General features: G+C 43.6%; 1 protein-coding gene and 1 long non-coding RNA gene across 2 annotated transcripts; one reads left to right on the top strand and one right to left on the bottom strand.

The window, feature by feature from the left end:
- The first annotated feature begins 518 nt into the window (after positions 1–518).
- On the top strand, positions 519–4,725 carry IL6 (interleukin 6). The gene is made up of 4 exons (XM_075922218.2): positions 519–680; positions 1,396–1,509; positions 1,682–1,828; positions 4,128–4,725. The coding sequence occupies exons 1-4, from the start codon at positions 519–521 to the stop codon at positions 4,317–4,319; spliced, it is 615 nt and encodes a 204-aa protein (XP_075778333.2). The 3' UTR covers positions 4,320–4,725.
- On the bottom strand, positions 674–4,174 carry LOC112543910 (uncharacterized). The gene is made up of 3 exons (XR_012901999.2): positions 3,255–4,174; positions 1,666–1,732; positions 674–939 (listed from the first exon to the last, which is right to left on the bottom strand). It is a non-coding gene; the product is annotated as an uncharacterized LOC112543910 (long non-coding RNA).
- Positions 4,726–12,500: the final 7,775 nt, after the last annotated feature.

Here is a 12,500-nt window from a genome sequence, read left to right as displayed (position 1 = left end):
TTATCCAGGGCCAGTGGAGGAAGCCTTCTGATCTGAGTCATTTACTGTAGGCCAGAACACACTGTAGGGGGTTTTCTGACCTATTAATACTTTTCTTAATTCAGGCTTTTATAGTGAGCTCAGTTTCCTGAAGTATTTCACAATAGCATCGTGTACCTCTCTCATTAGAAATAGTTACTTTTCATTACAGCAAAAGAATTTTTTTTTCTTTCTAATACTGGATTTTCCCAGTGGCCAATGAATATAAATATACACAAGATCAGGGATTCCTTCAGCTCAGTCTGCTCTCCAGACCTCTGGCCAGCAACTCTTTAGAGAGAGCAAAGGGGAATTCAGGAGAAAGAAATGAATTATCTTCGGGGATGTAAGTAACAGCCTCTCATCTGCAGAATGAGCTAGTCTCTCCCACTGTCCTTTTGAGGGAGTGTGTCTGTGACTTAGCTGGCAGGATTTCATTCCACTCCTTCCTTGTCTATTTCCTCCTCTCAGGCTCTCTTTGGGTAGCAACAGCCCTCACAATGCTCCTGGGAGCCAGAGCTGTTCCCATCCTGGATTCCTCTGGGGAAGAGGAACTTGTTAATGATCCTTTGAGGAATTCGCTTGCAAGAAGCCCCCTGCTGCCAGATTGCGAGTCCTTGGCATGGCTACTGCACAGCAAAGCTGCTAAACTGAAGGATGAGGTGGGTAATACATGGAGGCCTCTGGGACTGGAATCCCAGTCCGAGTCCTGAGTTGATCGGATCTTTGCTACACTTGGCAACACAGAGGTTTTAACAGCAAACAGGACTATCTGGTGTTTCATGGTGCCCCCACCAGCTGTTTTATTTGGGTTCATGTTGTCATTTGTCTTGAGCTTGGCTGTGGAATCAGCATTTTGCTTGAAGCCACTTCTCTGTCTAGGCTGCAGGGTGATTTATGCACCTTTCTGATGGACAAGGCCTAAGATGAGAGGGAAGAGAATTCCTTTTAGCCCTGAAAAGCAGGCAGAGAAGAAGGCATGAATATCTTTGTTAAAAGTGAAGTGAGAGTGGGTTTGCACAACATGCAGCCTCCTGACCTTCTGTAAGAGCAAATATTTGAGACATGCTCCTTAGAAAGCATACCAGCCTGCATTAGTGTGTCCATGCTGTGTATCAGACAGACTAGAGCAAATTGTTTCTGATGGGAGAATATGAAAATCATAATTAATATAAAGTGATTTCTAATTAGAACCACATATTTGACTATTCTGCCAAATAGTTTTAAAAGCTGGTTTTAAAAAAAATGTTTTGTGGATACTTCAGAAATGCATTAGGTCTTTCTACTGACATAGTTCAGCGGTTGTATAGTGCCTTTTGCCTGAAAAATGCGCATGTGATTAAAGGTGTAATAAAACCTCTTTGTGTTTCTTCCCAGATGTGTGAGAAATTTACTGTGTGTGACAACAGTATGGAGATGCTTGCCCAAAATGATCTGAACCTCCCCAAGATCACAGAGGAAGATGGATGTCTACTGTCTGGATTCAATGAGGCAAGGAATCTATAACATTTATAATACATTCATAACCCCCTACACAGGGGCATATCTGAGGCTCCCAGGAGCATTGTATAAATATTGGTTAGTTAACTGATACATAGAAACAATATTGCCATCAAATAATTTTTCAGCAATAAGTAATTTCCTTACCCTTCTCTCATTGTAGGAGAAATGCTTGAGTGGAATCTCCAGTGGACTTTTTACATTTCAGACATACCTGGAATATGTACAAGAAACATTGATTACTGAAAAACAAAAAGTGGAATCCATATGTTATGGCACAAAACATCTGGCAAATACTGTGAGGCAGATGGTGAGTTATTTTTTTGTTTGTGCATACATAATTATTTTGACTTTGATTTGTAAAGGATCCAGAAACATAATGCTCTGAAAAATAACAGGAGACATAATGAACCCATTGGTTACAATAGACCCAAGCTGACTCTTCAACCCCTTGCTCTCAATATTTATTAGAAAGAATATCAATGATATGTTACAGATTTTACCAATATATTCTGACAATTAGATTTTTTCTCTCTTTTCTTGTTGTTATCCCTAATTTGCATACCAGCTCTAGCAAGTAAATGTATTATATTTTGCAAATGACTGGATTGATGACAAAGAGAAATCTGATTTCTGCTATTTTTTTCCCAGTAGCTGTTAGAATTAGGACTCAAGCCTGCAGTCTTTTCACACCCAAAGCTCCAGGGAAGTAAAAAACAAATACACTTACAGTGACCCAGAGAAAGACTAGAGAATACTTTTAACAAACGTCATAAATACTTAAAATCATAAAAGCAAGCTTTCAAGCAAGATTATATGGCATGATTAAAAATCTTCTATTTAAAATCAAATGTACAGGTTATAGAATTTCTGATAAACACAACCTATAGGTTAAAGAGTTGGAAGAATAAAAAGTGCCACCTACAGAGAAACACTTGCTTTTTTGCATCACAATTGATAACATTGTAACATTTTACAAAACCCTGAATATTTCTGGACTCAGAAAATTAACTGCTATTCAGTTCTAATAGCTGTTCTGGATATTTTGCAATACTGTACCTTGAAAGGACACACTAGCTGTGCTGTATGTTTTGCAAGACTTTAAAATGGAACTCTTTAAAATTCACTCCATTCCTGCAGTTTTTACTCCCACTAATAAATAGCTCTTCATGTGAATATATTCTTTATAGTCTATGGAACTAATGTGTGAATAAGAACCACTCAGATAAGCGAGGGTTGAAGGATCAAGAATTATAAAAATTATATGCCATTGTTTCCTACAAGGTGTTTTTCAATGCCTTGATAAGCCCATTGTATATGTAATATTCATTTTGTAACATATTTATGTTCATCATTTTTAGACTAAAGGGATCTGAACTACTTTTTCCATACAGTGATAGAATAATAGTCCTGTTACATGGACCATTGATTTCACCTGTATATATTGCAAACATTGATTTGTGGCCATTTTCTGTGTTGTTCTCTGACTGGGTGAACTCAGTGAGATTTTAGCCCTCATGAAAGTGAGAAACTGATTGACCTGGCTGAAACTAAATATGCCAAATAAAAAGCTCACAAGTAAAATGTTTGCCTGTGGGAACTAGGAGAGATCCTGGGGAGTAGAAACAGAGTCTTCCTCCCTAATTAGGAAGTGGGGCCTATGCTACTCATTCAACCAACCTGGCATTCCTGCTATTGACTAGGGGGAGGACTTGAGATTGTAGTCTGTTGCTCACCTGTTGTTAGTTTGTGATCGAGTAGATCCATAGAACCATTGCTAGGTCGGCACTCCCATATCCCCTGTGGTTCTGTAGAAAGCCTCCACACAGAACTCTGCAGCATGTGGCAAGGAATCAGAGATGTAACCATGGAGAAGTGTGCTCAGATTCCATCCCTTTATGTCATTTTAATGAAGAGGACATGCCTTTCTTATACAATTCAAGTAACATTAAAAAAAATAGAAGTTCCAGCTTATAGTATACTGTTTCCAGCATTTCTTGGTTAGCAGCTTGGATCCTGACAGGATGAAGCAAACACTGCTTGTTACAGGGCTTTGTACTTTATTAATCTCCCAGAATTCAGATTAAACTTTCAAAAGCACCTGAGTTCCATTTTCAGATGTGTCATAGTCACTTAAGAGCCTCAATAGCATCGACAATCAATAGGACTTAGGTTGTTAAGTGTCTAAGTACTATTGAAAACAGGACTCAAGCTATGACTATGCTACAGCTTAAGTCAGCATGAATTAGGTCTCTTAAGGGTGAGATTAAACCACCTCCCTGTGTAACATAAGCTATACCCACATAAGGGCCGGGGTGGACTTGATTAGCCTCATTAACACAATATATATATACCCCTGTCTCTGTAACTTCCACTCCAATTCATCTGAAAGCATATGCCTTCAAGCAACATGGATACAGTGGGGATAAATAAGTTGTAGGCTATATAGCCCTGTCAGACTATCTGCTGCCTCAATAGTACAGCAAAGAAAAGCATGTACTTCCTTCCTTATAAGCATATTTTACATTTTTCACATGTGTAGGCAGATCCTTTCCATTGAGAGCATTTTATAGTATTGTAACCAATATATTTTAATTTTCTTTTCATAGGTGAAAAATCCTGGTGCAGTGATCATGCCAGACCCAGCCACTCAGAACACACTTTTTGCAAAACTGAAGTCAAATAAAAAATGGATAGAAAAAATCACCACTCATCTCATCCTCCGGGACTTTACTTCATTCATGGAGAAAACCGTGAGGGCTGTTCGATATCTGAAAAACACCAGGAGTCTCAGTGTTTGAATGTTTTAATTCAGGCACATTCCTTCGTCACAAAATCTGTCATGTGGCAGATGACAGTGTAGTTCTATTTTAAGAACTACAAGTAACTGCATAAAGTATTTATATTTTATTAAGATTTCCTTTTACAAACGTATTTATTGTTTTTAAATATTTATTTTTTTAAATATTGTCTATTTATTTTTATAAGATTTAGAGCTAATTTAAACAGAGACTATTTTATTTCAATATTTACTACCACTACCTGTATTTATTACCTCTAGTTACAAGACAAGATGGTTTCTCTTAATATATAAAAAAATTCACTCGAGAGGGCTGTATGTACTATGAAAAAAATGGCTAATTTATGCTCTGAAAATGTGTGAAAGAGTATTTAACATTATTTATATTTAAAGAAAAATAAAAGCAGGTTTAAAAACAGACTAGTTTGTATGTTTTTAAATAAAAGTATGGCATTCTGATATAACCTATTTTTATCCCCAAAATTATTTATAATCTATTTTGCCTTCATTCAACAGCCCTTCTGGAAGAATATGTTTTGCGGGTTACTAGATCAAAGTTTCTAAATATATATATATATATACAGAGTCAATTATTAAAAAGAATGATAAAAATCAGCTTAACAGGAGTAAACTCTTAAGTCTAGTGGTTCTCAACCTGCAGTATGCTTTCAGCCCAATCAGCACACAACTGTGGTTCATGTTACATCTTCAGGCCATACAGGTAGTACCTATATATATATATATATTGTTTTGGCCAACATAACACATGGAGCTGCATATGTGGTTCACAATGGTAATTAAGTTCAGAACCACTTCTCTAATCCCACTGTTAGGGCATGTCTATATTACAGCGTTATTTCGAAATAAGAGGGAGTCACTCACCTGTGCAGGAACGACTGTTCTTCGAGATGTGTGTCCCTATGGGTGCTCCATTATTGGTGTCAGGTCGTCCCAGCACCGCAGATTGGAGTTTTCATTAGCAGTAGTCAGCCGGACCGCCAATATGCAGATCACACTTTGTTCCGTTCGTGCCCTTTTGATCATGCGTGTGGTCCTGCTCCCGCCAGTTCCTCGAGTCCACCCGGATAGCTTGAAGATATAATAGGAGATTCCGAAGCAGTGAGGAGGAAGGGTAGTGGAGCTCCCATGGGGACACACATCTCAAAGAACAATCGCTACTGCACAGGTGAGTAACTCCCTCTTCTTCTTCAAGTGATGTTACTGTGGGTGCTCCTCTGTTGGTGACTGTGTAGCAGTACCTGAGAACACATGGAAGGCGGGTCTTGGAGTCATGATTTAATCACCATTGATAGTACTGCAGAGGCCATTTACTGACCTTAGCTCCACTTTGAGGGATAGTATAATACTTCATAAAGGTATTGTTGGTGGACCACTCGGCATGTGTCTCTGAGGGGGGCTCCTCCAAAGGAAAGCCATGGAGGTTGCTACAGATCTTGTAAAGTGTGCACTAGGTGCTTCTAGAAGTGGTTTGTTCCATAAGGCATAGCACTTTATTATGCAGGAAACTATAAGTCTGTAAGTGCATTGCGATGAGAGAGGTTCACCTTTAGAGCATTCCGCCACCGAGATTAGCAGTCGCTTCAATTTGCAAAAAGTTTGAGTTCTATCTGTATAGAAAGCCAGTGCTCTGCACACGTCAAGAGAGTGAAGCACAGCCTCACAACAATTTAAGTCTGGCTTAGGGTAAAAGGAAGGAAGGATGATTGGTTCATATATGTGGACATCCGAGCAAACTTTAGGGATGAAGGAGGGATGTGGCTGCAATATGACGTTGTGTCTATTAAATGTGGTATATGGTGGTACTGCTATTAAGACCCTCAATTCTCCAACTCTGCGGGTGGAAGTAATGGCTAGTAGAAAAACTACCTTGATCGTCATTGTTGATAGTGGAGAAGTAGCTAGTGGTTCAAAGGGAGCATGGGTAAAAGTGTCCAACACCGTCTCCAGGTTCCACACCGAAGGTAGTAATCAACGTGGCGAGTACAGGTTGCAAAGACCTTTGATACATCTTTTGGTAAAAGGATTTACAAACACTGAACAACCATCTATTGAGTGATGGAAAGCGGCGATCACTGCCAAATGTACTTTTAGGGAAGTAAGGGCCAACCCCGCATCCTTCAGAAACAAGATATAGTCTAAAATGTTGTGTAGAGATGTTGTGCATGAGTCCAATGCTTTATCAGAGCACCATGAAAGGAATCTATACCAATTTTGAAGCTAAGTGGAATGAGTAGATTGTTTCCTGCTGTGCAAGAGGACATATTTTACTTGGTCTGAACACTGGAGTTCCCCTCTGTGGAACCAACAATGAGCCATGCTGTCAGTTGTAGATCATGGGGCTGTGGGTAGAGTAGGATTCTGTTGTTCTGGGTTAAGAGGTCATGATACTTGGTAAGGTGATAGGGTGGTTGAGGAGACATCCAATACAGATAAGGGAACCACGTCTGTCATGCCCAAAAGGGGGCTATGAGAATGATTGTTGCCCCATCCCTGTTGATCTTTTCGAGGACTCTGGGAATGAGGAGTGGGAGGGAATGCGTATGAGGGGTCCTTTCCAGTTGAGAAGAAAAGCATCCCCTAGAGATGTTGGTCTGACACCAGCTCTGGAACAATATTGGCATTTCGCATTCTTGTAGGAGCTGAAAAGGTCTATTTTCAGGCAACCCTATTGATGGAAGATGGGCTAAAGAACTCGTGATAGAGCTTCCACTCATGGTCTGGAGCAAAGTGCCTGCTGAGAGCGTCTGCAGTCATGTTGTTGATGCTTAATGAGTATGAAGCTCTCAGAGTGATTCTGTTGCAGATGCACCAGTTCCATAACCAGACTGCTACAGCGCATAGAGAACAGGATCGGGCACCCCCTTGGCAATTTATATAATACATTGTTGTTATATTGTCAGTAAATATTCTGATAGTGGTATCCTGGATACATGTGACAAAATGCATGCATGCATTGGAAAGGGCTCTGAGTTTCAGTAGATTGATATGTAAAGTAGTCTCCGAGGCATCCATTGTCCTTGTATTGGTCTGTTGCCCATATGAGCGCCCCATCCAATGAAGGAAGCCTCTGTAGTTTTATGGGTGGAAGATTGGTCTCGATGGAATGGGACACCTGCCAGAAAATTGCTGGGATTGGTCCACCACTTGAGGGACGTTTCAGCAGTGGGAGGGAGAAAAACTTGTCATCTCAGGAGGATATAAATGGATGCATGGCAGAGCTGGAGACATCGAAAGTGTAGGCATGTGTGATTGACTACATATGTTGTAGTGGCCATATGGCCCATGCGCTAGAGGCAGGTAAGTATTGGTACTGTAGGACTGGTCGTGACAGCAATGATGAGGTCTTAGATCACTTGGAATCTTTGTAATGGTAGGAATCTTTGTAATGGTAGATATGCTCTTTCTGTGTCAAGTCTAGTTGAACACCTATAACAGCGGTGGCCAAGGAAAAAATTGCGGCTCCTGACAGAGCCAGGACAAACCCAGAACTGCTCAGGTCAGCCAGTCTCACAGCCGGACTGCTCTGAGCTGCATGTGTGCTCACGGCCCGTGCTGTTCTGCTCATGGCCCCCAGCACACTATGTCATATCCTGCACGTGCAGGCCAGGTCGCACTCAGCGTTCCAGTCTGTACACGCTAGCAGCCAGCTGCTGAGCGCAGGCAGCGATGGCACCTCCACCTACAGGTGCAGCGGCGCGTCTGGCTCTGGGAACTGGGCATAAGATTACAGAGGGAGGGAGATGCCTGGCTCTGGAGAAGGGGTGGGGGCTTGGATTTGGGGGGTGCACATGGTGTCCCGGAGTCCCGGCCAGCACATGCTCAAAGCCAGCTGCTCAGCGCATGTGCCCAGCACCTGGGGAACGGCGGCAGCGACTGTCCTCTGAGACCCGGGCATAAGGTTGGGGCAAAGGGGATTGGATTACAGCAGGGAAGGGAGGTGTCTGGCTCTGTGGAAGGGGAGGGGAGTTGGATTGGCTGGGGAGAGAGTGTGCGCATGGTATCCCGGTGTCCCAGCCAGCACATGCTCAAAGCTGGCCACTCAAAGCACGTGCCCCAGCGCATGGTGGTAGCGGCAGCGGCTCTGGCTCTGGGCATAAGGTTGTGGGGAGGGGGATTGGGTTAGAGCTGGGAGGAGGCCCTGGCTTTGGGGAAGAGGAGAGGAGGGGGACTGGGTTAGAGTGGGGGGGATTGGCTCTAGGGGAGGAGAGAGGGATTGGGTTAGAGTGGGGGGAGCTGCTCTGGGGAAAGGGAGGGGAGAGAAGGGAGATTGGCTTAGAGCAGGGAGGAAGCCCTGGTTCTAGGGAAGGGGATGGGGATTGGGTTAGAGTGGGAGAGGGAGTAGGAATCCCAGTACTGCATGCCAGCTCCAACTTCTCAGGAAGCACGTGGCTGTCATGGAGAGCAGAGGAAGAGCACACCCTTCCTGAGAACTTGGAGCTGGCATGCAGTCCCAGGACTCTTACACACACATCCTGCAGAAGAAGGCAGCAGGGGGAAGGGCCAAGCGACAGACCCAGTTTTTCAGGAAGCATGCCAGCTGTTTATGGGAGATGAAGGGAGGAGAGAGGAGAAGAAAAGCAGCCCACGTGCTTCCTAAGACCTGGGATCCCCAGGTACTGGCCGAGCTGTCCCTGTCCCCTCTCCCAGCCAGATCCTTCCCCCACCAGCACCCTGCCCCTGCCCCCACCAGCACAATTGGGGCCTCATTAGTGAAGCTTGGATTTTTTGAGGGGTTGTTTTTTGCATCTGACTTGCCTAGGAGCTGGCTGGGGAGAGATTGTGGGTCTGCATGTGGATGGATGACCGAGGCAACAGGGTGGACAATATGCAGGCTGTCAATATTGATACCATGAGAGAGATAGTCATAGTAATACGCTGGCCTATATTCTGATATTCCAATCAGTTAGGAGAGGAATATCTGGATGAAAAAAGCACACTTGGGCTATGTCTACATTCATGGCTTCTTGCGTGAGTAATATACAAATGAGGCTAAGCGTGGAATATTACTGCCTCATTTGCATACCTAATGAGCCACCATTTTTTTCAGAAGAGGCTCTTGCGCAAGAAAAACGCTCTTGTGCAATGCCGTTCTTCCTCTCAAGTAATAGGTGTAACGGCATTGCGCAAGAGGGTTTTTCTTGCATATAAAGGGGCAGTGTAGACACTCCTTCTTGCGTATGCAAATGAGGCTTGACGATATTCCACGCTTAGCCTCATTTGCATATTACTCGCACAAGAAGCCGCGAGTGTAGACATAGTCCTATGGTCTGTATGATAGTGTGCATGCACAGAAGGTGACTTGGGTGATCCTCTTGAAGAGGATGGGGGTGATTGAGAGGTATATCTTCAGTAAGCTACAGGTGACAAATTGTAAGTCGGTCTATAATGTCTGCTTTGCCCATGTAGGTAATGCTCAGTGCTGCTCATTCATAGCGGAGGTGAGTGCAGTGAAGATGATGCAGAGGAAGGTGACGGAGCAAATGCTAACAGTTCCGGACTGATATCCCTTGCTGTGTCCGATTTTTGCCGTGCTTTTTTAGGTGCTGGTGAGCCAACCGGCACACACAGTGCCAAAGTTGATTCTGTTTGTACCTCGTGGCAGGAGTTATTTCCAGCGTCTTCGTAGGTGTAGATGCCAGCACCAATGCTGGTGGTGCCGGAATTGGCAGTGAGTGCCACAATGAACAGTGCCAGGATTGGTGGTGCCGTGATGGATGACGCCGAGGTGGCAGTGCTGCAGTGGATGGTGCAGTAGCCAGCGGTGCCAAATGATGAGATGGAAAGACTATTTATGGCACCAATGCAGTTTTGTGCAGAGATTTCGGCTCCCATGATGCTGGATGTTCCCGGCTTATCTCTTACACTCACCGGGCTTGTCAAGACTGGTGGAAAGGAGTGCGTATGCGAGGCTCTTTTACTTGTGGGAGCCAAGCCTGGAGAAATGGCTCTCCGCTTTTCAGCCCTCAGTGACTGCGACCTCGAGGTTGGCCGGGCTGGTTCTGAAGGTTATTGTCCGAGACAGAACATCAGAAATGGCTGCCCGTCGCAGGGAGCCATAGCCTGTAATACCTCTAAGGCTGGTATAGGGGGCTCTGTCTGTGAGGTGGAGTGTTTTCCATATAAGGGCATGTAAATTAATAATCTTCCCCTGCTCGCTCCACCCATTGCAGTGAAAGATCAGCCAACGGGCTGACTTGTGCTCAGGTCTGCTACTCCACCCACTGCAGCAAAAACCAACCTATGGGGTGATAAGTTCACAGGCAATAAAACAGGCAGGCAGCCCCTCTCTCACTGGGGATTCGCATCGAGTGAACGCCTGGCCTGATCACCCAGACGCCTTGCACCCCCCGCTCTTGAGTCTTACTGAGCGTACTCCGAGTTAGTCGACCCGAGTGGAGACAGTTTATGAGCATGCGACCGGTACTTGTGTTCCTGCTGTCTCCAGAACTGGTATAACCCCCCCCCCACCACCACCACCACCACCATCATCCCTATCCTAATTGATTTTTTAGTTGTCCTTATTGCTTGTCAAGTGACAGTGGCTAAAAAGTTACTAAGTTAGTTTATAAATAGTTGTGGTTTAGGTTTTTTACTGTTTCCTTGTATAAAGTTGTGTAAATAATCAGCCCTATGGACAATACCAGTGTTAATTCAACTGTTCCTAACCCCTGGGCAGTTATTGGGAATTATTGTGATTTAGAAAAGCCTCAGGGGATTGTTTTGTGTTGTCTGGCAATGTGTTTAATTTTTGTTCTGATGATTGTCTGGCGTCATCAAAATAAAATCAGTTTGTGCTTTTTAAAATCCCCAGTTGTGGTCTCATCCTTTCCGGCATCCCTTCGAACCTCGTGTATTACGGGGACTGACAGTTATAGGCTTTGTCAAAGAAAAATATTTATAGCCTAATTTCTCTGTCTCAGTGTGCTCTAAAAATGAATTTGGTGCAGTGGGCACATTTCTGAGGTACATGTGCCTTACAAAGACATTTTATACAGTCTGAGTAGCCATCAGACGCTGGCATAGTGTTGCTGCATGTGGCACACTTCTTAAAACTAGGGGAGCCCAGCATAGTGAAGGGTCTCCCTTGTCTATTAGAGTGTGCTCCTACTCTAAAGAATTAATAATTAACTACCTAAAGAAAACCCTTTTTTAAAAACAAGTAATTAACTATCATCTTTGTACTAAAAACTATTTAAAAAATGACTAAACTATGACTAAATACTAAACTAAGTTTTCTTCTCTGAATGGATCGTGAGGAGAAAGGGCTCACTCCATCTGTGACCAATGGTGGTGAAGAAGGAACTAGCGGAAGCCAGACCACACGCATGATCAAAGGGCACAAATAGCACAAAGCGCTAGCTGCACATGCGCGGTCCAGCTGACAACTGCTGATGAGAACTCTGATCTCCAGAGCTGGGATGACCTGATACCAACAGCAGAGCACCTGCAGGGATATCACTTGAAGAACTCATGTTATTTTGAAATAACGAAGTGAGCATCCACAAAGCAAGCCCATTATTTCGAAATTATTTTGAAGTAACAGGTTTCTTATTCCAGAATAATAAACCCTCATTTCACGAGGAATAACACCTATTTCGAAATTGCATTAGCATGAAGGCTCCACTGCTGCTATTTTGAAATAGCTTCTCCTCAGGACCATTCAAATTAATTACTCCCCTGTGCTTTCTGGGGCTTTAAATTGAGGTAGCATGTCCACATTAGGGGAGCCTGCCTTGGATTAATTTCAAGGCTTCCCTAATGTGGACATGTTGTGTGGACTTGCTATTTTGAAATAGTTATTTCAGGAGTATTATTCTGAAATAACTTATTTCCAAATACCCTTGCGCTACGTCTACTTTGGTGTGATCTCGTGCAAAAGCGGCCGCTCTTGCGCCAAAACTTGCTGCATGTCTACACTGGCCGCGTGTTCTTGCGCAAGTAAACTGACATTCTAATGTATAAAGTCAGGGCTTCTTGCACCAGAACTCTGACGCTCCCGCTCAGGAAGAAGCCCTTTTGCGCAAGAGCTCTTCCAGAAGAGGCCAGTGTAGACAGGCAAACATGAGTTTTCTTGCGCAAGAGAGCGTCTACACTGGCATGGATGCTCTTGCGCAAAAGTACATGCCAGTGTAGTCACTCTCTTGTGGAAGAGTTTTTGCAC

Source organism: Pelodiscus sinensis, chromosome 2 (genome assembly GCF_052426305.1).
Source record: "Pelodiscus sinensis isolate ZL-2025 chromosome 2, ASM5242630v1, whole genome shotgun sequence".
NCBI classification, from domain to species: Eukaryota; Metazoa; Chordata; order Testudines; family Trionychidae; genus Pelodiscus; species Pelodiscus sinensis.
This window is presented reverse-complemented; position numbering and strand designations above follow the sequence as displayed.